The sequence below is a fragment of the Miniopterus natalensis genome, chromosome 19, assembly GCF_054644295.1.
Source record: "Miniopterus natalensis isolate mMinNat1 chromosome 19, mMinNat1.hap1, whole genome shotgun sequence".
Taxonomy (NCBI): Eukaryota; Metazoa; Chordata; class Mammalia; order Chiroptera; family Miniopteridae; genus Miniopterus; species Miniopterus natalensis.
In genome coordinates, this window is record NC_142099.1 from 7,694,272 (window position 1) to 7,720,127 (window position 25,856).

Sequence of the window (25,856 nt, forward strand, 5' to 3'; positions counted from 1 at the left end):
CTTTCTTTTGTATAATGCTTTACAGTTTACAAATCACTTTGCAAACATTATTTATTTGACTCTAATTACAATCTTGTAAGGTAAGTAATACCTTATTCCTGCCTCCCAAATAAGAAAACCAGGGCTCTGAGAAGGGAAGCGTCTTGCCCAAAGTCATTGCGCTCATAAGTCACAAAGCCAGGGGTGTCTGGAGAGAAATGTCACACATTTCCCACGATAACACAGTCTTAGTTATGGCTAAATAGGTGATAATTACTGCTCGGTAAAAAAAGACTCAGCAGAATTTATGAATTGTAACAGCTTATGTTTAAGACAGTAGCAACAGGTTGGAACTTAAGATTTGGAACAGAGTTACGGGCATAGACTGAATTACCTCTTTTTAAAATATATATATATAATTTTAAAAATTGATTTCAGAGAGAGGAAGGGAGAGAGAGAAGCGTCAATGATGAGAGTCATTGATCGGCTGCCTCCTGCACGCCCCCGACTGGGGATGGAGCCCACAGCCCGGGCCTGTGCCCTGACGGGGAATCGAACCGTGATCTCCTGGATCCTAGGTCGATGCTCAACCGCTGAGCCACGTCAGCTGGGTTCTTTTTTTTTAAATTAACTATTTTCTATTGAAAATTGAAACAGGCCTCTTTGTTGGCAAAAACCGAGTATTTTACTGTTTAGCTTGTCATCATCTTCTTTCAATCAACAATATTGGAACACATTACAAAGTGTTACTAAACCAAAATAAACATATCATTCCTTCCCAACTCCTTTTCATGACATTTCCGCCTGGATTTCCCAATGATATCTACAAATCGGTATATCCAAACCAAACATTTTCCTCCCCAAACCATCTCCTCCTTATATGTTACCCTTAAACTTTCCCATTCCACCTGTGGCAGATGCCCTAGTTGTCTACTCAAAACTTATTTTCCCAATAGTATAGAGGTTCCTCAGATAATTAAGAATAGGATTGTGATCTAGCAATACCTCTTCTGGGTATTTACCCAAAAAATATGAAGACAATTATTTGTAAAGATAAAAATGAAAAGATCTTAGACTGTTTTCTTGAGAATTCCAGCTGATGTAGTTTAGAAAAAAATAATTGATTATACTATGAGGAGTTTCTAAAACTGCATATATTCTAATATTTTGTTTTTAAAAAATAATTCAGTTATTTGTTTTCCCATAAAATTTGATGCATATTTGATGATTATTATTTTTTTAAAAGAAGCAGTTTCTTGTAATACTCAGTGTTTAGTGCATGGAAATAGACACTCTTGTATGTGATTGGTAGAAGTTTAAGATTTTAGCCTTTCTGGCAGGAAATCTGGCAATACATTTATCAAAAGCCTTTAAAATACACATATCCATGGATACAATTTCATTTTCATGACTTTATCTTAAGGAAATTATTACACAGGTACTCAAAGATGTATTTCAAGGATGTTAGTTGTAGCCAAACCATTGTAATAGCCAGAAAGCGGGGCGAGCCGACCTGTCATGATGTCGGAGAATATACATGAACACGGGAAGTGCTAAACATTTTATTAAGTGAAAAAGCATATTGCAAAGATGTATACACAATAAAATCTCATTATTGTAAAAAAAAAAAGGCATTTAATTTATATATCATGATCCATAATGAAAACAGCCTGGGTACCTTACACCAGTGTTCTGTCTGGGTATCGGCGGGTGGCAATTTTTTCTTTTCTTTTGGTTTATTTGTATTTTATACCATGAAGAAGTATTGGTATTGTAAGAAAAAAGCCAAAAAACCAACCTTAAAGTTAAAGTAAAGCAAAACAAGACAAATTCCAGTCCTATTATCATCTACAGTTCTTTTTTATTTATTATGATCTCCTCTCCCTCCCCTCCGCCCCAGAGGCTTTTTAAAAAGCTATCTTTATTGTTGAAAGAATCGCATATGTCCCCCTTTTTCCCCCATTGACCCCCTCCGCCCACACCCACCCCAGCCCCAGGCCTCCGCCACCCTGTGTCTGTGGGCTACGCATTTATCCTGTAAGTTCTTTGGTTAATCTCCCTGAGATCCCTCGGTCTGTTCCATGCTCCTGTCACTGGATCTATTTTGTTCACCAGCTGATTTTGCCCTTTAGATTCCTCTGCAGGTGAGATCATGTGATACTCGTCTGTCGTTCTTACAGGAACATCCCAGAAACTCCCTGCGATGGGAAAGTCTCCATCTACTCCGCCTTCTGTAACTAAGCCTGCTTTTCTTCAAGCATCAGGATATAATATAAACCAATCTCATTTAATTCTGTTTTTTGCTTTAGTTTTTAGCAAGAGTATTATTTTCTGCGTCTTTAGAAAATTGTTAGACTATTTCAGCCGTAAGTACGTTGTTTGGAGCTAACCCGGGAACCCTACCGTCATTTAGAACACTATTCCAATGGGAAACGTTCAGAGTTGCAAATAACAAATTTACAAACATGGCTTCTGAAAATTTTATTGAATTTATTGGGGAGACATTAGTTAGTAAGATTATATAGGTTTCAAGTGACAAACATGTTTTTTTAAAGGGGAGATTTGTGGTATTTCATTGAGCTGGAGGTTCCTGTCATCCTCTGGGAAGATGACACTGAACAGAAATAAGGTGTACACGGATCACTGCTGCCTTTTGTGCAGAAAGCTCTTCTGTTCTGCGGCAGGAGGTCTCCTTCCTGCTGTGAAACCTGCCCCCCGGCCCACCTCGTGCCCCCCCCCCAGTGACCTGTCACTCATGGTTCCATGGGGCTCCTGGCTGCCCTCAGTATAAACTTCCAGGATTAATCAGTTTACCCGTTACATCGCTTCAGTGGCGGGCGGTCCAGGCCCATTACACCTTCTGGATTGGGAACACAGCCCTCTTGCCAGCAGCAACTGGGGACTCTTTCCTGTCGCCCTGTTAGAGGTGTATCATGCTTATCTCACACCCGAGGAATGAGTTTTCATTTGGAGGGTAACTGACCCTGTGGAGTTTTATGGTATTTTTCTGGATTCAGCTTCGTCTTCCTGTCAGTAATAATTTCCCATGTACGCCTAAAAATAAGTCAGATTTACAAGACTCAAACTTTTCCACGAGACAAAACTGACTTTATTTCCTGTCTCTGGAATGGAACTGAAATTCAGCAGTTTGCTTTGAACAAAACAACCTGAACTTCAAGTTCTGCGGGAAGAGAGAGGAAGGCATGCTATGGGGTCCACGCCGTAACAGTGCTGGGCTCTGTTCCAAGTTTTTAAAAAACATATTAATTCATCGAATCTTCACTATCGCAGTCTTTTAGGAACTGTTGTTGAGGAACTATTATTATAGAAATTGAGGAACTATTATCTCCATTTACAGTTGAAGAAATTCATGTACAAGAAACTGGTTGGGCCCAGGCCTCCCAGCTAGTAAGTGGCAGAGGCGGGACCGCAGCCCAGGTCCCCGGGCCCTGCTGTGACATGTGCTGCCTCGCTGCTGCTAAGTCGTGCGCGGACCATCACTGCGCCTAGAGGACAGTGGGTTCTGGATGAGACCTGAGGAGGTGATACGGTGATTCCCAGCTTGATAGGCAGTTGTAGGAGTAGACTGGTGAAGTCAAGTGGTATTTATATTTCAACTTATGAAATCTTCAAACTAAACCTTGAATGGAAGCCTCCACGATGAAAGTGGGACTGCTTCTGTTGGGGGGGCAAGGGAGGAAGAGCAGAGCCCCACCCACTCAGATTTTCTCAAAAGACATTCCAGGGGCTCTGAGCAGCATGGATTGAAACTAGGAAACCAAAAAGAGCACAGGATCTGAAATCAGGAGACCTGGGTTCAAATCTGAGACAAATCCATCCATTTATAGTGGATTCAGTTTCTCATCCGTAAAACGGATTCCTGTTTTACATGGCTGCTGTGGAGAACTGAATGAGGGGAGGTATGTGAGGGCACTTGGAAACTGCAAAGCACTATTTAAATACTTTGTTTCCACGGAGCCTTGACTTGAAAAGCAGAGGCCCAGGTGACAGTGAGGCATGAGACAGGTTCTGGAGCATCTCGGGTAGCCTTGAGAATTCCCAGAAAAATTGGGAAGGTGTTGACCCTGGGCAGTGTCACGAGGGCGGCTGTTGGACCACTAGGGTTAGATAAGTTATGTGTCAGAGTAAACAATGTCCTGCTTTGAAACAATCACCAAATTGCAACTAAGAAATTCTGTTTGAGAGAGATCTTAATTGAATATAAGAAATGAATAGGGAAGCACTATCGGGCTCGCTGCTGTATGCCCAGAGCAGCACAGTGGCGAGACACATAATAGGTGCTCAGTAAAAACCCGCTAAATGAACTGGGATGAGAAGTCACAAGGACATTTCACTGAGCCAATGAAACAGACACATTTTGTTCGGGCACGTGGCTGTGCCTCACAGCGGGACCCAAACGTCACAGCATCTACAGAATGATGGGGTGCCAGGTGGTAATTTCAGTTCACATGCCATGCTAGAGTTTCATTTTGGACTTTAATATTAAATGTCAAACTTCTCAAATTTATAAAACGAGCATAAACTGAGATTCCTTGATCTAACTTTCAAAATGTCTTTAAATTTGATTCCACTAATTAAAAAAATTTTTTTATCAGGGATCTTGGGTCTCAGTTGTAAATGTGAATTGATTTATATTAAGATGTTTTAAAATAATGTGCAGGTTCTCTTTCAGACCTAAATGTCATATGTAATTCATGTACCTCAAGCTCTTACAGAATGTCATCAGTGCCGATTTTATCACTTCCACAGCGGCCATTCTAGAAGACTGCTTCTCCTTCCCCGGATAGTGTTTCAGGCTCCCGCATCTGAAAGCCGGGTAGGCAACTGCTCAGTTCCAACCACGTCTTCCCGTTGGGCATGTAGCTGCCTCTATCTTTAGAAACATTTGATACTAAACTCCAGTGGAGCAGGTGCTCTTTATATGCCTCCTATAAATTCATGTTACTCTCTATTACAAATACAGATTTTAAGGAGAGGCTAAGTTCATTCTTTTAAGCTGAAAAATAACACGGGCCCCATCCCCTCCAGTACGTTAATAGATAAACTATTTTGGTGCAAGTGTGAAGTAAATCACGAAGACAAAAAGCCTCCAGATAAGACTGATCGGTTCACTAGGTCGGCTTCCAGCTCACGAACCTGAAACTTTTGTTCCTTTTGGCACCGCAAAGGGTACCTGATACGTGTATTTTGCATGTTCCTAGAGTTCGTTTTCTTTATTAAGGGATGAGACCACATTTCGTTGCCCAGAATTAAGGCACCACAAGCATACCCTTCCCATCTGGGTACTGGACATTCTCTGTGCCCTGAAGTCATGGGGCTGGACAGTGTCTGAATGTCTAGCTTTGCAAAATGATCCCTCGCACGGCCTCTTGGCCCCTTTACATGTATTTATGGATATCAAATAACTATGCAACTATGCTGGCCTTTTAAGGACCTCCAGTATTGCTTGTGATGAGAGCAGAAACCATTATTAATAGCACAGACACATAGGAGGTCCCCTCACATTCCAAATAAACAAGCTTCTTTAGCTACTTTTTCATTGTCTCCCTGTAGCTTCACTTTGCTGAGCAGAATAGCGGCTCTCATCAGAAGCAAGAAAACAACCTTTCCTCTTTCTCAGATATTGGGGGGGGTTTGTCAAATATTAGCAGAACAAAGTATCTGATATGAAGCACAGGTGACTGATTTAGGGGGGGAATCTGGTTTAGATACACAAAATCCATGATTATTTCTTTTTCATATGCATTTTACAATCTGAAATATTTATACTTTCTGGTAGCCCCATGTAGAAACAGTATTTGCCACTTAACTTGACATCTTTGGTAGAGTAAACCAAGGTCTTCACAATCAGTGTTCCACTGTTAGGTGGAGAAGGCCAGGTTTGACAGCATTCTCTTATAAACATGTCTCGTTAATTAGGACTGGAAATTTGAGATATATTAATTCAACTTCTCCGTTTTGCAAATGAGGACACTGTGGGCCAGCGTAGAAAATTATAGTTGGAACCCATGCTCTCTGGCTCCTAGACCGATGGTCTTCCAATTGTACCAAGACTGGTATACTGTGCAGTAATGTAAAGATGAGATGACAGATTTCCAGAGGTAGTTTTAAGCACTTCGTATCAATGTGACATATAGTTATCAATCATGGCTATGCATCACCCCCAAAGTAATAATTTAAAGCAGGCTCAGATCTCGGAACTCAGATCTTCCAACACTGGCCAAATGTCACATCCAAAAGTCTGAAACTAATACTAACTTTCAATAAAGGCAAGTCAGCAGGAAAAAAATTATAACTAAGCAAAGAACTTCCAGTTTTTATTTTTTAAACATTTAAAAAGAAAAACATTCAACCAAATTTTTAAAAATTAGGATGGATTAATTTACAATAAAATAGGCAACTTAAAACATCAGCCCTTTCATTTAGGGCCAAGGAGGCCAATAGTTGCCGTTTAAACAGCAGAATTGCACAATCATTTGACCTATAATTGATGGCACAGAAATATAAAAGTCATACAACATCCATTGAGATCATCCCTTCCCTCTCGAGTAGAAGTCACACAATTGCTTCTTAGGCAGTACTCAGGCTTTTAAAAATCACCAGTTGTATCTGCAATATATCTACAACTACTCTGACAACAAGAACACTTTTCAAACCATTCTTACAGGGAGCACCTTAAAATAATTTTGTGGCACAGTGGACTGCTTAAAGAAACAGCAAAGGTGAACAACGATGTACAAAGTTACAGTCCCTTGTTTATGGAAACCAGCCAAATAAAATAGTTTCCCGAATTAATGATCCTTGTTTCCTGTAATTTATTAGCAGAGATGATTACAAGAAGCAGAGTGCACCATTTTTTGGTTCTTGGTTGTAGCTGCCAGCTTGAGAGTTCATGACTGTAAATGTCAAGCAAAATATGATTACGCTCACCAATTCTGGAATGGGAAAAAGCAAAATATCTCTTTTAAAGTGTTTCTCTCTTCTTGCTTTCAAGTCAAGACAAAAAATTCACAGCAGTTTAAAGAACGATGGACTAACGGTGAGGCCCACTAAGGTACACACTGGGAATATTTTACCCATTACCCTCCTCAGTGAAAACTGGAACGAGCACAATACTGTATCACCGAGTAACAGTCTCCAGGTGGCTGTGAGAGCAAACACAGCGCTAACAGATTAGGCGCGGCAGCCTTCACACAGACCATCATAAAAACAGAGTAATGCGTAATTTACGACAGCTGGCCAGGCACTTAACTTGGGGAGAGGGACTTTCAGATTTTGAGGTAAACTAGAATTGTTATTAGCAATTACAAACATATTCTAAACACCACATTTTATACACCAACTGAAGCTAGTCAGCATTTAACTGTAACTCTGTCACTCTATTGTGCCAAAATTCACACCTAAATGTACCTTCTTGAGAAGCTATTAAGGAAAGAACATTTTCAAGTCTGAATTTTGGCTCCATTCAGATGCTTCTGTGCTTACGACGTAATTGAGAGGGTGACAGGTACATACATACAAGGGCTGTGGGCACAGGAGCCCCAATCAGTTACTTTCCCCCTAATCAGGCATTAGAAAATGAATCACACTGTCAGTCACATAGACAAGGGGAAGAGGAAGACAATGACCATGAGGACAACTGCAGTGACAAGCCTCAATCCAGCCTAGAGAAAAGTGACACAGAGATGCTCCAAAAGCAGCAGAAACAAAGCAGCAGCGAGTTCCTGCTTCCAGGTGTCAACAGGACTGGGACACCAGGGAGCACGGCTCTCTGAGTTCATTCTACGCTGGACACAGTACAGAGTTCTTCCCCTTCTGAATTCAGTTCAAGGCAGTGTGGGGTTTGCTCAATAAGTGAAAATTCGTATTAGAAGACGGAGGATCTCAGTAAGTATTTACACATTAAGAGATCAGAACAGAAAGTGGCCATTTTGGAAGTAGGCTTTTTATCAAAAGTTATCTAAGTCTATTTTTTTCATTAGAATTACCAGGATATTATTTGCAAATGGAAAAGTCAAGTCTCCAAATCCTTAAAACTAACAATTCATTATGTTTCCATTCCTTTCTCAAACAGCAATTCCAATCCGAAGGCTCATGTTCTGAACACACCATCTTCTGTTAGCTCGCACGCACAGACTAATTAATCTGCACCTTGTTTTAAACCCTTCAAAGAACATTGTGAATAAAGGAAATTTTAAAAATTTTGATCTGAGCTACCCTCATTCTCAAAAAACATCAGAAAAATATTGGTTTCATTTAGTTTCCATGTGGCTACAAAAATGAGTCCAGACTGTTTATTTTAAGGACTGCTACGTGGACCCTCCTCGGGATAGCAAGCTTTTTCACTCATGGTAAAGAGCTCATGTTAACTGGCCTTTCCTTGCAGGATAACAGCATACAGCTGGCAAAACTACCAGCTGGGGTTACTGGCACAATGAGCAAACTCGGAGGAATTTCTCTCCCCGGGATGCTAACTGGCTTGCTCAAGATTTGGATCGGTAACACTGGTCCATTTAGCACCACACTTGACTCAACTAAAACCACTCATCAAACTGCAATTGCTGTGGGTGAGGGACAGAGGGTGGGGCGAAAGGTGACTGAGGGCAATTATATACATCATTAAGATTCCATGATATGCCCTGAAAATGTGTCTGTTAATATATTATGTTTGAGGTTTGAAACTCATTGATCACAATATTAAAGAAAACTGCATCCAATTGTTACAACTTTGCACACCTGCAAATGTAGAGCTTTCTGATATAACCCCAATTTAAATACGAATGGAAGTTCATTGACCATTAGATTATCAGTAAGTGAGAAGAAACAAATTACATACATTTTGTATCATAGGTAGTTAACCTACGGAAAAAAAAGTGGGGCGTAGGTAAAAATTAAGTGAAATTATTTATAATTGTTTCCAGTTTCCTCTTTCTCTTGGGAGAACCTAAAAACAGGTCTCTGGAAAGCCAACTTCATACATGTTAAGAAATGGCATCTGCTACCATATCGGTGTATATTTCTCTCAAAGGTAGACAGGTCGTAGGCATATCTCAGACATTCGTTTCCACGTATAATGGTTTTTGAGACATCCACTCCGCTGAAGTATGGTAAAGGAAGCTTACAAACCACTTCTAGGAAAAAGGCACTTCGCTGTGAAAGTTAGATTTAATTGCATGAAAGTCGAGAAGACTAGAGAGACTCAAAGTCTGTATTCACTTGTGTGTTTCTGAATACAGGGCAGACGCCAGTTTATAGAATATAATACACAAACCAAACCCCAACACTAACTATATTCTCAGCAAAACAGTAACTTATGACAGTTCTCCAAAAACCAATATAGTTCCAAGTTCAACAGTAAAAAGAAAAAGAAAAAATCACCAGCAGTTGCTACGTTAGAGCTCAAGACATGGTTTTCTAGAGAATTTCATGTCTACAGTTTGGTTCTCTGTTTCAGAGCATGAATTGCTTTTCAGATGAAAAACCTGGGGTGGTGGAGGTGTGTGTGGGGAGAACTCAGGGTGGAAGAATATTGGGGAGTAACAAGAGGTTCATTTCTCTGGTCAGACAACCGAGTGAGGAGGTAGTTATTCTGAGAACTTCTCAAATAGAGAATGTTGTACTGATCTACTGAGAGCTGGGGAAGTGGCAGGAGCTTCTTTGCGAGACTGAAGATAGCAACAGGAATACTCATTCCTCCTCCAGGGAAGTCAGGACCAGGGTGTCAGTGCAGCTGAAATGAGATGGAAAGTGTCTGTAAACGTCCCCCAGAGAGTGTAAGAAACACAAGGTGAAGAAAACAACATGAATGATCATCCATTCTTCCAAACTTGTCCTACCTTGACAGTGGCTCTTTTCTGATGCTAGAACTTTAAAAGTATCTATAAGAAAAGAAGACAAACCATGCCATGATCAGTTAGTTTTGATGTAGTGATTGTTCCAACTCCTGGTCAGTGCCAAGAATGGGGTATTCATACAGTTCATAAATAATGTCTTCTAATTTCTAATATTATTGACAATGTAACAATGTCTGTAAAATACTTAAATGTTTAGAAAACAGTTTAGACCTCAGTACTCTAGGAAGGACACCATAAGGAAAACATTTTATAGCTGTGAGTGGAAATTCTCAGGTAAACAACATAAAAAAATAGTAATAGCAACACTCCTCTAAACTGCCCAATTTATAATTATGCCCGGAGACCACACGCTCACCTTGTTACATCACCACACAAGGCAACCCCATGCAACCTTGAGTCCCATCATCATTGCTGTTGAGTTTTTTCATTCGGTACTGACGTATTTCTCTTACCAGCGTGTAAAAGGCATCTTCAACGCCCTGTAAAAGAAAATGACAAAGACAGCCTCAAAGACACAATCCAAATTGTAAGCTCTCTCTCACTTCTTTATGTGGATTTAGAATTCCAAAGATTAAATCATTAACTGATAAAATAGGGTGGTGCAGAAAGAGGACACTCAATTTATCATTCCTATTGAATCACATTAACAGGTTGATATACAAATTGCACGTTTTGCAAAAATAACATTCAAGCAAAGGAAAATTGGTAATGTGGGACATACAGAACCACCCGCTCTAAAGGCTCCATTCAAAAGATCTTAAACCCTAAACAGTGGCCGGTATTGATGGAGAAAAGACTAATGCTTATAAGTGTCTTTAATCAAAGGTCTTCATTCTAGTAACATTCGTGCATGTTAATGCGGAAGGTAAAAATGCCACACCAGAATATTAACAAGTTCATTTTGGGTTTAAACTGAAAATTAAAATAGAACACTATTAAAAATCCCTAAGAACAAAGAATGTGAGTCACATCTCTAGCAAAGAGTCAATCAACCAAATTTTCTGCTTTCAACAAGCCCTTTTCAGGTGCTGGAAGCTGTACTCTACCTGTCTGGTCTTGGCTGAGGTTTCAATGAATGGAATCCCGTAACTCTTGGCCAGTTCGTGGGCTTGTTTTGTGTCAACTGTCCTTGTTGGCAAATCACACTTGTTTCCTACTAGCACCATAGGTACATCATCTGAGTCCTTTACTCGCTTAATCTGTTCCCTAAAAGAGGGAATATGTTATAAGAATAAGCTTGTGGAAGGAACAAACAGCGAGGGCACAGAGGAGCCCAGCAAATTTTATCTAGCCTATTAGCTTCTAATAGTGAGCTTCACTTTCCCCCTACTACCAGCATAATGAGGCTGGTTCAGACTTGATTCAGCAGCCAGAGGGAAGCCAAGCACCAGTTCACCTTCTAGTGGAAATGGACGGTCAGTCTCCTTTGACACATGCCCTTCTTAGGCTCCTTGATTCCCGAAAAAGTCTGGCTCTGGATTTAATTGGCAACTCTGGATCACCCTTTAGATTAAGGCTGGAAGTGCAAAAAGTAAAGTTCACTGACTCTAAATAACTTTTTTGAGGTTCCCTTGAGTGTGATGGTATTTAATGGAAGGCAATTTATCCACTTCTCTAGATGGCTGATGTCCTGTTTCCTTCAAACAAAATTATAGCTGGGAGCCCAAGATATAAAATAGAAAACACCAGAACTGCTCTTATTAAAGAAGCTGGAACTCCCAACTGACAGTACTCCCTGCAGTGACATTTAAGACATATCACAGAGCAGTTTGGAAAAGACTGTTCTAGATTCTCTTGACCAACACTGTCCAATAGAACTTAAAGATGGAAATATTCTACATCTGTGATGTCCAACTATATCCACTAATCCCATGTAGCTACTGAACACTCAAAAAGTCAGTGGCTAATATGGCCAAGGAACTGATTTTCAACTTTAATGTTAATTAACTGGAAAAACTCCACATACTGCACAGCACTGCTTTAGACCCTGCCCTTGGATTACATACGCCTGAAATGCATTCCAGTGGGGGCGATGGCAGTAGCCCAAGAAGAGACGGCCTAAAAAGAAAAACGACTTCTAGAAATTCAGCAAATATTAGGTGCTTGCTAAGTGCTGGGCATTTATTTAGCACTGCTAGTATTTCCAGAGAGGAAGTGGAAAGCAGAGCAGGTTTAGGAGGAAAAAACCCCCACTGAATTCAATTTTGGACTAGTTTGTTTCTGTGAATAGATTTCTTCATACGGATGGGGCATAAGCCCAGACTCAAGGCTGTGGGAAGAACACTGTGCACAGGCGCCTTACTATGTGAGGTGCTGTTCTGAATGGTTTACATATTTATTGATTCATCTGACTTCCACAACTCTTGGTAGGTACTATAACCTCCATATTATAGATAAGGAAACAGACACAGAGATTTAGTAGTTTGCCCCAAAGTCCCATGGCTAATAGATGACGGAGCCACGCATCTATATTCTTAACCATGACATCATTCTGCTTAAAGAACAAAGAGCTAAGAAAAGAAGCCCTGGAGTTGTGGTCCTGGCTCTGCTACTAGTAAGTCGAGACTCCAGAATCCTAATAAACCACCTTCTGAACTGTTTCTGATTCTGTAAAACCGGAATGTTGTTCTTTCTTTTTTATGGTCCATTCAAGCTTTGAAGCTTTACGGTTTTACAGAGAAAGACCAATTTACATTCCTTGGCCCCGCTTTCCTCTTTAGCTACCCCCCATTTCTTCCTAGCATTGTCTCTATTACTTACTGAATGTTTCTCAGGTGTTTTCCTCTCTACAATTCCTTTGTGATCTCATAACACCTCTACTTCTGAATCACTCCCACTGGCAAGCTTCACTGATATACTAGCACACAGTCTAGCCACGGTATAGTATACAGAATAAATTTCAGCATTAACTTTCAGTAATAACCCATTCTCCATGTCAAACAAAGTAAAACCAACTCTTCTCATAATTAGCCCCTACAAAGCTTCAGGACACGCTTAAAGGTCACCCTTGCAGAAAAAATAATGCTCCTAGTACCTGTAGAGGTTAATATCTGCAAATGACTTGCTATTATTGATGGCAAATACACAGAGGAAGCCTTCGCCTGTCCTCATGTATTGGTCTCTCATGGCACTGTACTCCTCTTGGCCAGCTGTATCCAGGATGTCCAACAGACAGGTTTCACCATCTATAACCACCTGTTTTCGGTACGAGTCCTGTGGGGGGGAGCAGGGAAGAGGGAGATTCAACTTTTATTAAAACCACAGGGCATGCAATGCTAATGCCAAGGTTAAATAAGTTCCTACTCAAGCCCATTTCTGTCTGTCCGGTTTGTCTCTCAAACTGCTAATATATAATCACAAACAGAAAATACTTAATGTCTTCCTGGGGAAAAAGCCCCAAATCCTACATGCCTGCAGAAAGGAAAATGGGAACACTGTTCCTGGAAAATATGAAAAAACATGGTAATTCAAAAGGCAGCTCTATTGCAGTTAGACTAGAGATTAATCACAGGACGTTTTATTAAGGTATGAGCTGCACTTTTCTTATTTGAGTTGCTTATTGTACATTTAAAATTCTAAACATACCTCCACCAATTATAACCTGGCCCTGGTTAAAGTATCACTTGTGTTTATGACTAAACTAACAAATACTTTTTATTTCAGACAAGGTCATAATACCAAATTATTTTTCTCATCATGACAGGTTGTCCTGTATCTTTGGGAAATAGTCCTCAATGAATTTCCTAAAAGTTACAAACAGAGTATAGATATGATTAATTCCTCAGGAAGGCAGACACATAGATCATATGAAAACATACTTTCGGTTTGGCTTGAAGGCAAAAATTTTACTTGTATTTTAATATTTGTTATGGGAATTCAAGTCAAATAAAATAACCTCACCACACTTAGTAAAAGATCTGGCTCCAAACACAGAATTTAACCAGTTTCCCAGCCCACTGATCAGTTAGTTCCTCTGTAACTCACTTCATTATGGGACTGTACTTTGAAATTAAATAGAATTCACATCGCCAAAACTTCTTAGAGCATGAAACATGGTTAAGTGTCTGACTGTTCTGAAGAGATGAGCAAAATAAAAATTATATAGATCTTAGTCAAACTCATGATAACAGAAGTCAGAGAAGCGGTTATTTCCTGGCAGGGTAAGGGAGTTTACTGACTGGAAAGGGCATTTGAGAACTCTCTGGGGCATAGGAAATAGTATGTATTTTTATCTGAGAATATTTTAAGTGTATACACATTTAAAAAGTCACTGAGCTGCAGATCTAACATTTACGTATTTTACTGTATGTAAAATTACCTCACAATAACTAAAACTCTGAAAAATATTAAAAGGTTCTAACTATTAATACGAAAGCTGTTAATCCTAAAACAAAGAGTTTTGCAAAGAACTAATGAATAATTTTTAATAAGGCCAAGTTAGAGTTACCTTGCATTAAACACTCAGTGGCCGGGTGGTAGGAAGACCAGGGTGTGGATTAAATACCATAGTCTCTAGAGTTACACATTTCTAAATTGAATAAAATTACAAGGCCTTTTATTTAAAGGTTTTCTGCCATTCATTGAAGCTAGTCTTTAAACATGAACTCCTACAAAAACAACAGGACCTTTAAATAAGTACTATTTACCCGGTGCTTTATCATTCACAAAAAATTCAACACATTTGATTTTTCATGTCATCCCTGTGCAGCAGGCAGGACAAGCTTCCAGTAATAAATGAAAACGGGCTCAGCGAAATTGATTTGCTCAGTACCACAGGACTAAACAAAACGCCAAGAGGGTCTGAATTCCTAGGCACAGTGACTCAAAATCTCCTGTTCCTTCTACTCCAACCCAGTCTTGGCTGCTTCAAAAGGCTAAGAAAATTAAAATTGCAGAACCACCAGATCTCTGAATCCTTTATCTCCATCCTGCTATATCATTCAGACAGTCGCTCTACCCAGGGCCTGTGTTTCTTGGAAAACAGAGCTGTCATATATGAAGAAACTAAATGACTTCAACACTGACTCTGCAAGTTTACAGAACTGTTAAAAAATGTCTTTTTAGAAAATCTTCAGCAGCTCATAAACATAAACTCCTCCACAAACATGAAACTATTTATTGTATTACTGAACGCAGCGCCCAGAATCACTTTCCACTTTCTTTCCTGCTTTTCCCTTAGCTAAGGGGTATGGGCGAGGGTAAGCGGAAGGCAAAGAGGTGGGGCCAGCGGACCACACGGGGCCTCACCTCTATGGTGGGATCATACTCATCTACAAAGTGGTTCTGGATTAGCTGGATTGTCAGCGCGCTTTTCCCAACACCACCTGCTCCAACCACCACCAGTTTGTACTCAGTCATTTCACACCAGCAAGAACCTGCGGGAAAGCAGCAATTAGGGTTAATTGGAGAGGCACCTCTACAGTACTTCAAAGCTTTCTATAATCAATAACAACTAAAACTGGAGTTTGAAATGTATCGGCCCCATACACGTGACCCTCCACTTGATTCTCCAAGTGACTCGGGAACCCCACAACACAAGTTCCTGTGGGTCTCAGGATTCTGAATCGCAGTCTAGCTACCCCCGCCCTCATCTATTTTTCAAGTCCTTGGGCCCCGCCCTCGGCCTAAGGTAAAGGAATCCCCCCTCCCTGCTCCTCCCTCAAGGCTTCTCGGCTATGGGGGGCTGCGTGCAGGCCGTCCCTCCTTCTGATTCCCCCGCCTGTCTCCAAAGATCTCCCCCGTAGGGCTCAGAACGAAGGACCCCCGCCCAGGGCCTTTGTCTCCAGCTCGCAGATCCCGCTCGATGCCTGTCAATAACCAGACGCCTGTGTGCTCCGAAGCCGAACGCTACGCACGCCAGAGCCTTACCTCAAGCTCCGGCGCTTCCGCTGCGAACGGATTTAGAACCACCACCAGGAAAAATGTTTGAGACCCCGGAACCGCCATGAACAGCCCCCACCAGGGAGCGGCACTTCCGGCCCCGCCCGCTACGTAATCAGTCGGCGCCCCGGGCGCCCGTGTCCCCGCCCCGGCCACGTGGGCCTCCGACCCGGCAGTCAGGCGGCAGGCCGCACCCAGACCCGCCCCTCCCACTCAGGACATTTCAATAATGAAAGCGCTAGGTGCTGGTGTCTCAAAAATCAGTAAAACTTTATTCGCTTCCATTCTTTCGCCATTAACAGAAAACTGGAGAAAGCAAAAATGTTTTGTGTTTACAAAGATAAATGGCCTCTTTACCCAGAGAAGATCAAAACCTCAAATGACAACGGGGAAGATAAAAGCGCCCTCCCCCACATCCCCTGAGCTGACCCATGTCATCTTAGACAAAGCCTTCAGTTCACTGGCCAGGGACCCTGCAAGTGGCCAATTCAAAATGAGGGCTAAGAAATCAGACCAATCCGTTCCCGTGATATAAAGTTGAACAGAAGCTACACCAAGGGTCAAGTGCCTGTATTTTACAGGACACAGGAACCAGGCGGCTACTTACAAAAAAAACAAGATTCATTTCAGGCACAATTTTTTTATTTTTTTTGTTTGTTTTGTTTTAAATCAGTAAAAGAAACTGGGTCCTAGAAGCTGCAGTGATCTAAGCAGCAGCAAGTTTGTGCATTCGTCTTTGTTTAAATACGTTTAAATTATCACGCTGCTGGCACACCTCATTTGCATGAAATTCTGCACCATACATACTAATTTTAGTAAATTTACCCCCCACCCCTCCCAGGAAAAAAGAAACTACTTTGGAAGATAATTTTCATTGAAATCTAACCGAAATTCGTTAAGTGGACTGTGACAAGATTATAAATGATATGAAAAATAACATTTTAACATTTGGCCATCAACTTAAGGAAATGGTTTGCCTATACAAATGTTTTTCATCTTTAATATAGTCTACCCTCATATGGTCCTCAGAATTTAAGCATAATGAACAGGAAAGAAAAGGAAAAGAATGCAACTGAGTGCTAAGGCAGGACATCCTGCCAGAAGTAGTGAAGGTAGAGTATATACTAAATATCAAGTGCAGAATTTCATACAGCCAACAAAGTAACAGTCTATAGTTTTCACTTACACGGGCGAAGTGGATTTTGCAATTACCAGTTGCGTTAAATGCACCAAATAAAGCTCCTAAAATTGATACTACAAGGCGCCACCTTAAGTTTTCCAGGCTGCAACTGTGCATAATTTTAAAATGGTTTTCTTAAATTTATTTATTTTTTTTAAACATAACACGAGGAAGGTGTTAAAACTGGTGTAATAGCTCAATAGAATAAGTATTCCAGATTTTGGGGAGGGATGAAGAGGGAGATATTCAGAACCCTTCACCAGAACCCCCCCCACTTGATCATCGTGGATTAATGATGTGCTTTGTGGATGAGGTTAGTCAATGACACCAGCCTGACGAATCTTTCTTTCTACACCAAATCCCTGTGAAAAAATAAAACTGCAGTTAATGACCTAGAGCACGGCAATCACAGCCCATTCACAATTTAAAAATGAACTTCAAAAGCATTACTTTGAATCATCTTAACCATAATTCTTTCCCAGAGGAAATCTCACATAGTAAGCCTTCCTGATCTATTACTTAAAACTATGTTCCAAGTATCAGGAAAGCAAGGAATTGTGCTTCTTAACGGCAAGTAACCATTACGTTGGGGACCAAACCAATATGTAGGGAGTCCTAACTAGTTATAAACAATACTGATGCTCCTTATGCTGAGATACTTTGAAATAGGACCTTCCCCTAAACCTTGTATGCCCTCATACCATTGAGTTATCTGGTCCCCTTGGCTGACGAAGAACCATTAGGCGAGGAGCACTGGCATCATCCAGGGTGATGTTCTTCAAGCGATTAACCAACCTATCAGGTCGTGGAGCTGCAACAGCCTTGGGGCCCTCGCTGTAACAAAGTCAAGAAGTGAGAAGCAGCTACACTTGGTGGGAAGAGAGCAAGTACTTACAGGAGTGTGTTTTCACCTAACTACACAAGTGACTCAGTTTTAATGAGGGGGGACTCTTGCTTCATTTAGCCAGCTAGCTAGCAAGACAGGAGAGACAAGTTTGTTTATATTTTTATTCCCAACTCAAGGTTTATTACTGCATAGGAGCTGGAAGAATCATTTGGGTGACGGTCATCCCTAGACTGGTCTGTAACCAGAAAGACCAGTTCCACAGACACATAAAACAAGGTAGTGGATGTGAAAAACCTTGGAAGAGTTAAATAAATATGAAGAAATATTTCCAGAGACTCCCAGCACTATAACAATGTTATTTAAAAAAAAACCACCCCAAAAGCAGAAAACACATAGAGCCAGAATTGCTAAACTATAAAATTAGACTTTTAAGCACCACAGAACCTAGAAATGGCTTAGTGGGAAAAAAAAACCCACCCCACAAAAAAGATATAAGCAAAATCCTTTCAGAAGGACTGTATCACCTTATTATATTTAAAATGTATTATATAGCAAGTGCCTAATTAATATTCCACTGGGACAGATTTATGAGACTAAAAGTTTATACAATGAAGATGAGAGGTAAAAGACGTACAAAGTGTAAGAAGTAACAAGAAAGTGGCACAAGAGGATAAAGAAAGTAGAGACGGAAAAGTGAAGAAATATGGTAAGGCATAGACTGCATGCTAAGAGCCAGTCCAGGGAGATTGCTAATCCAACAACTCACCAGACTCGCCAAACATTACAAGCGCTGCACTTGCCAGTGCGCTGATTAAGAATCACTGAGAATTCCACCTCATCTCCAGCCTGTAGCTCAATGCCATCCTGAACTTCTTTCACATGGAAAAAGAGTTTCTTGCTATCTCCTACTTCATAATTAATGAAGCCAAACTGAAATTAAGAAACAAAAAACAAACATACCACCGGCAGTATGAAGTACACTTTGAATGAAGCACAACGTGTGACCCTAACAAGAAGGGGTTTACAAAAACATGGTATTAATGATGTGCCAGTTCAAAAATATGTATTTGAAATGACTGCCATGACTGTCACAGCCTGGCTGAAGTAAGTAAAGAAAGGCTGCCTTGTGCCTTCATATATTATATGAGCTAAAATTTTGAATTACATAAAATCATTAGGGAGCTGTTACATAAACATATGCATTGTTTTGACCCCTTCTGGAATTATTAAGCTATTACAGTAGTATAAAAAACAGCCATACAAAATATTTTATTCACAGTACAGATACTAAAAAATGCCCTGAGGACTTAAGGGGATTTTCTTGAGATCTCAGTACTAGAAATAGTTTTGTTTGTCCTAAGCTTATTAACACTTATCTACCCATGGTTTCTTTCCCTGTGTGACGGTCAGCAAAAGAAGTTGTGACTTTTAAAATGTACAAAATCTTTCTATTCTGGAAATCTCACTCCAAGTTTATTTTCCCCATCATGTAATGACAGTTATTAATACTACAAATTATTGAAAAAAGGGTAAAGTAGAAATAAAAACCAAATGAACGTTGATGGTTCCCCCTTGGCTGAAAAAAATTCAAAGTTTTGGCTACTATTTGGTTATCAACTCATAAAAGGATTAAATTCAGATCCAGAGATACTGCCACTTACCTGATCTTTCACACACTCCACAGTGGCCCTACGCAGAGGTGTGATGTTGTAAGCCATTGTCTGTGCATTTTGGCCCAGGACACACAATTGGAATTTGACAGTCTCCCCTTTCTGCAGGCAATCACCTTTGTTGGCCATTCCAACTATGCCAAATGGATAGACCTCACCTTTCATATCCCCTGTAAGGAGAAAAAGGTACAAAGACTAAAAGCTAGTATTTCACAACAGCCCTCTGCTGATGATTCTAATAAAATTATAAGCTGCTAAAAATGTATCACATTCCCTAAAAATATTTTTTCACCTGAGATGTTCTACTTTAAAGCTTCAATGAAATGCTAACTGCTAAACACTACAATGAAAACAAACAAGAACCTATAGCTCATTATTACCTTAATAGTTAATGAACAGGTTTAACTGACATTTATAAAATTAAAAACACTATCGCTCACAATCTCATTACCTATATATTTGAGCTTTTAAAGCACTATAGATTGCTAATATGATCTACTGGATTATCTTCTCAAGTTCACAATCTGAGCCAACCAAAGTATTTTTGACGCATACCCAACTGGATATTAAACAGTAAGCAAGGCATAGGCAAAGACAATGTAAATAAACTTCTCTGCCATTCCACCTTCCTTTCTTTGTTCTGATTGTGACTCCCCCAAACCAACAGACACCTTTTTCCTAAATCAGGGCTCAGCACACTTTTTCTTCAAGAGCTAGAGCCCTGGCCAGGTTGGAGCTTTGTCCCATACACCAAACAGCTGCGAGTTCAATTCTCAGCCAGGGCACATACCTAGGTTGAAGGTTCAATCCCCAGTCAGAACATGCGCGGAGGGCAATTGATCAATGTTTCTTTCACATCTATGTTCCTCTCTCTTTCCCCCACAACCCACTCCCTCTCTCTTCCTCTCTTTAAAATCAATGAAGAGTATATCCCCGGGTAAGGATTAAAAAAAAAAAAAAAAAAAAAAAGCTACATAGTAAATATTTTAGGCTTATAGGTCATCTTGTCTTTCTCACAACTTTCTCAATTTTGCTGTTGTAGCCAAAAAGCTAGCAAAGACAATACAGGGGTGGGCAAAAATAGACTTAGAGTTGTTTGTATGGAAAATAACGAAATAATTAATAAATAATACAGTAAACTGTGTTTCAGGTACTCATAACTGTAAACCTACTTTTGCCCACTCTATATGTAAAAGAGTGGTCACAGCTGTGTTTTAAAATAACGTTTATAAAAACAAACCACCATATTTGTGGAGGTCTTCCCTAGAGGGAAAAGTGGGCTGAAGGTCAGTGTAGACTATGGGTAAAAACCGGGCCTGAGAGTTCAGCTGCTTATCAATTCACCTGAATGGTGAGTCCATTGAACCAACAAAGGTGGAGAAAAGGTGAAAAAAATTCAGGTGGAAATGGAAGCTTCAGAACTGCAAATCCATTTAACCATTCCCTTGATTTTACAGGTAGGTGAAGCTTTTCTTTTCAAACATACAGGAGCCACAAACTTTGAGGAGCTACTTCCAACAGATCAAGTCATGCAGAAGGATTAGAGACAGTTGGCTTGATATAGTGGTGTTAATGGTAACTATCATATATTAAACTGACTCATACTTAATTTTTACGGAACCTTCTGAGGTGGAAGATATTATCCTCATCTAAGGATGAAGAAACTGAGCTAAGATTTAAGTAATTTGTCCAAAGTTATATAGCTAGAAGTGGAAGAGCTGGTGTTCAGATCTAGGTCTCCCCAACTCCAAAGCTCGTGGTCTTCTACCGAGTTACAGCTATATTCCTAAATAAGCAAAGAGCTGCTCTCTCCACTAAGTGGGAAAATGCGACCTGTCCCAGAAAACTCTAGGCTTAGAGATTTCAGAAAAGATTCCTTCTCCACAAAATCCTTGCTTTGGACTATATCTTATAGCCAGTGCTGCAGAGTAAGTGGATCGAGGGGCTGAGAATGCAAAGAAAGTAAAACTCGCATTTAGGGAGGAAAAAGGGCGATCTGATCTTATCTCAGGGGTTAGTTGCCCATATCCCCAAGGCCCTTTTAGGGGTATGGTGTCATCATGGCATTAGTTTAAAAGACTGGTTTGCTATAAAATGAACTCATATTTGAGAGGTGTGTGTGGTGGGGTACTGGTTCCATGTAAAAGAGAAATTCCTAAGAACCTCATGAGGTAAAGAAACAGGTTATAAAGGTTCACTTTTTTCTCTAATGACCTACTCTTCCCCACTGTATGTTCTCTCTGAGACCTAGACAACACAAGATTTATTCTGTTTGTGAGCTAGGCTATCATCTTTGGTTGGAATTTCGAATCCTCTAATCAACTCAATTATTTCACACACGAAGTTGGTCTTTTCAGGTGGTAACTGTTGGTGGTGAGGGGTGGCATCAGAACTCAGGGCGTTACTGAAGATGGGGAGAACGCAGAAGATGAACATACAGGGAGCCTTGGCTTAGAGACCAGTAATTGGTAGAATCTCCATGGAACCCTAAGGTATTAAGGAATAGATATAATAAACTTTTACAGGAAGCAAGAATGTTTATGTAAATGAATGGTTAATCAGGAAAACTTGTTAATGCTCATGTAAATAACCAGTGAGTAATGGAGAAAACTACAGAGTTGTATGAAACCCAGTCAACTGTGAATATTTGGTTATCAGACGATAATAAATGCATTTTTTTAGTGTAAGATTTTTGTTCTCAGTTTATTTCAATATAATGCAGTTAGTTGCACATATATCAGTCATATGTTCACACAGTAATCATTTGTTTACTACTTAAACCCAGGCTGATCTCATTTCCAGGGGTATGAAAGTAAAAACCCTTGAAGCATGGGGAAGAAAGTCACTTTTCCTTAATTGTTTTTTTGTTTTGTTTTTTAATCCTCACCCGAGGATACTTTTCCATTGCTTTTCAGAGACAGCGAAGGGAGGGCGAAGGAAAGCCTGCTACCAAGATACGTGGCCTTGACTGGAACAGAACACGAGACCCTTTGGTCAGAGGGCTGACGCTCTAACTGAGCCAAACCAGCAAGGGCAACTGTTTTTAAGCAATCTAAAAACTGCAACCAAAACCACCATATTTTAAAATCTTCAAAGTGCTCATCTGAGGGAATGCAAACTTCTACAATCTGATGGAGATGCTCTTACCTTCCTCCACGATCTCAATCATTCCTTGGTACTCAGTCTGTGTTGGATCAACACTTCTCAAAGGGCGAATGACTTTACCAGAGTAGATGGTAGGATCAGCTTCTTCAGTAATGCCATTCACTATAAAACAAAAGTGTGTATATCTCACTCAACAATTTTATTTACACTCTATCTCACAGGAAAGAAAACAAAAATCATCAGAACAAATGTTAACACAAGATTGGTTGGCCCTGGTCGGGTGGCTCAGTTGGTTGCAATGTCTCCTATACACCAAAAGGTGGTGGGTTCAATTCCTGGTCAGGGGACATAACCAAGTTGTGGGTTTGACCCCTGGTCAGTGAGGGGGCAGGAGGCAACCGATAGATGTTTCTTCTTTCTCACATCGATGCTTCTCTCTCCCCCCACCCTAAAAGCATTAAAAGAAAAAGTTTAAAGTGTACCACAATTAAAAAAAAGAAAAAATAGATATTGAACTGAAAATACAGCAAATAATCTAAGATATCCAGATCAGTGGTTCTCAAACTTCAGTGTTATTCAGAATCACCTGATGGATTTATTAAAACAGACTGCCCATCCCCAGAGTTTCAGAAAGTCTGGGGTGGGGTCAGAGAACCTATATTTCTAAAAAGCGGCCAGGTGATACTGCTGAATCTGGGGATCACATCTAGAGAACCACTGATCTAGAACTGGATTTTTTGCTCCCTCTCCCAGCTTATTATCCCTCATCTCTCACCCTGAAAACATAGACTGAATAAATTACCCGAGTGTGTTTTGTTGACTTTTTCTGCACTGACTTTGTTGCCTTTGCCTTTGGACAAGCTGTACTCGACCATGTCCCCCAGTTCCAGGCTATCGACATCACCAGAGAACTCACTGAGGGGGGAAAGAAAATGGTATTTAAATAAGCAATGATCACAAACAAGGTAACAGTAGCCTTTGTTTCTTGAATAACAACATTCATGGTGTGCCTACCTCTGATACCGTTTTAAGCATACTGTATGTACTGACTCATTTAATCCTCATAAAACACCCTATGAAGAGGTACCATTATCCCCACCTTCAAGATAATGAAACTAAGATACCAAGCCGTTAATTTTGTTCTATAAGTTACATAGTAAGTGGTAGAGCCTAGATTCAAACTTGAACTGTCCAGTTCTAAAATCCCATGCCCTTAACCACTATGCTATCTTACAACATCAAATCATATGTATCACTCTCTGGAAGCAACATATAAAATAGGATTCTTTCACTGAAACAGAAAGGCTCCTATCCAATGTCCAAAACATGTACAGGCCTTTCTACATCTTTTGGTCACATGTTCTCTCTATAAAGGTAGATAATTAACTTTTCACTAATATAAAATTTGGGATTAAAAATATGTAACCACCCAATCCTAAATATTTTTGACTCCAAAACCAAAGAATGAACAGTAAGCTGTAAGTTCCTAAAAAGGCATTCCTCACCTGTAATGGAAAAAGATTTCCTTATCATGATTGGCTGTTTCAATAAATCCAAAATTATCCTTCAGAGTTGCCACATAACCCAAGAGCCTCTTGGAGTTAGAATTACGACCTAAAAGTCGCACACAGGTTGCAATCTGCTGTCCAGGCCTCTGTTTGTCACTAATACTAAATTCAACCTGTGAAAAGTAAGATGCTCATTAATATACCATGTCATTGCCACACCAAGCTCTTCACATAGACCATGCCTTCCACTCCAAATATCCTTTTAAACACTCTGACAGAAGAGATTTTCACCAAAACTAATACTCGTATGTCTCATTCCACCTTTCACAGAGGATCAAGTTTTGTTCTCCAGTGTGTATTCCTGATAAATTCTTAATTTCTGTGGAGGGCTATCAGAAAACCAGATGTATTAAGTATGAGGAAATTGAACAGCAATGTAAAATTGTTGGTGGTGTTTCAGTGGCTGTTTTAACTTTCTTACCAATATCAATTTTATCTAAGCTAAGTGACTTAGGTATATCTTATCTGTTTAAAAATAATGGCTCCTCAAAGAGCTTAACGAAGAGCTTGCTAGACCCTGTTCTAACTGAATAAGTTGCTTTTAAATAGGAAAATGTTCATATAGTTAACTTGTAAGCAGTAAAATTTTAAGGAAAACTTAATAAAGAAACCATTTTGCAGGATTAATGATTAAGATGACAGCCTTCAACCATCCCGCTCTAAAATGAGCAGAATTATCTTGCCTTATCCCCTATTTGAGGAGAAGTAGATCCGTCCACATCCTTGGCTTGAAAAGCAATAGTCAATTTCACCCCACAATCATCATAAGCAATAATACCATCCTCAGCCTCCTAAAGGAAAAGACAGAATACAATGAAAAGAATGAAAAACAAAAAAGCAATATAAAAGCAGCTATAGTTCTTATAGGCCTTTGAGCCAACGAATTACCAATAGGAATTTCCTAATCCAGGACGCTAAAGGTAGATTTCTCAAATGAATAAAAGGCGGTCTTGCCTTAAGCCAGAACTGATTCAATTTGCTGTAATTGGGTCCTTCAGTCTTATGAACCTAATTTTCCTGTTAAGGAGGGAAACCTTATTGAAAATTTACAACACACCTATTTCATACTTCTCATGGCTAATCAGAAATCAAACTGGGCATGTATTTTCAACTAGGCAGAAATTCTGGAGGGCAAGAAATTTTGTATCACCTATTTTGAATCTCTCATAGTACTCACAATGCTTTGCATATAATGTTAATCAATATATTTACCAATGCATGAGAAATTTTATTTGGTACAGAGTCTAGCACAGTTCAGAGTACTTGATATTCAAGTAGGTGATTAAGCTATGACATATCAATGTTTTCACAGTAACACCAAATCATTGTAAAATACCAGAAATGATGCTAAGGATCTGACTTTGGTTAAGTGAAGAATGATGATGTTTAGGGAATTCAGGTCTGAATCCACTGGCATTGACTCTTTTGCCAGTTAACCAATGTCACAATCTTAGCATTAACTTTTGCTGTCTCTATCCATTAACCTCAATATCCAGTCAACATCTGACAAGACAGAATACACCAAGTACATTAAATAGAAATAAGACCCCTGCTCTCAAAGAGCCCAGTCTAGTAGAGCAGATAGATTCGTGAACAGGTATGTGTAATACACTGTAATAAGCACAATGACAGAAAGACTTATTAGGATATATAGTACTGGCCTAAGAAAAAAATAAAGTCAAGAAAAGTCTCACACAAAGGCTGTCTTGATCAAGTCAGTTTTGACAGACAGTTGGGAAGCAGGGCATCCCA

The 25,856-nt window shown here is 39.9% G+C and overlaps 2 protein-coding genes across 6 annotated transcripts in view; both read right to left on the reverse strand.

Annotated features, from left to right (window-relative positions):
• Nucleotides 1-9,146: 9,146 nt before the first annotated feature.
• NRAS (NRAS proto-oncogene, GTPase) lies at nt 9,147-15,821 on the reverse strand. 2 transcript variants are annotated; one of them, XM_016223359.2, is made up of 7 exons: nt 15,723-15,821; nt 15,102-15,229; nt 12,889-13,067; nt 10,901-11,060; nt 10,210-10,333; nt 9,837-9,878; nt 9,147-9,730 (listed from the first exon to the last, which is right to left on the reverse strand). In XM_016223359.2, the coding sequence occupies exons 2-5, from the start codon at nt 15,210-15,212 to the stop codon at nt 10,214-10,216; spliced, it is 570 nt and encodes a 189-aa protein (XP_016078845.1). In that variant the 5' UTR covers nt 15,213-15,229; nt 15,723-15,821; the 3' UTR covers nt 9,147-9,730; nt 9,837-9,878; nt 10,210-10,213. The 2 variants fall into 2 exon arrangements, with proteins under 2 accessions (XP_016078845.1, XP_016078846.1); XM_016223360.2 differs by lacking the exon at nt 9,837-9,878.
• A 537-nt stretch (nt 15,822-16,358) lies between these two features.
• CSDE1 (cold shock domain containing E1) overlaps nt 16,359-25,856 on the reverse strand; it is a 33,533-nt gene continuing 24,035 nt past the window's right edge. For 3 of the 4 annotated variants that reach the window (XM_016223353.2, XM_016223355.2, XM_016223354.2), the window contains 8 exons: nt 24,788-24,895; nt 24,042-24,217; nt 23,339-23,451; nt 22,579-22,698; nt 19,423-19,601; nt 18,528-18,691; nt 17,616-17,748; nt 16,359-17,276 (listed from right to left, as the gene is read on the reverse strand). In XM_016223353.2, coding sequence (XP_016078839.1) covers nt 17,229-17,276; nt 17,616-17,748; nt 18,528-18,691; nt 19,423-19,601; nt 22,579-22,698; nt 23,339-23,451; nt 24,042-24,217; nt 24,788-24,895 — 1,041 coding nt within the window. In that variant the 3' untranslated portion in view covers nt 16,359-17,228. Of the gene's footprint in view, nt 17,277-17,615; nt 17,749-18,527; nt 18,692-19,422; nt 19,627-22,578; nt 22,699-23,338; nt 23,452-24,041; nt 24,218-24,787; nt 24,896-25,856 lie in introns of those variants that run through there. The other variant, XM_016223357.2, reaches the window with a different exon arrangement.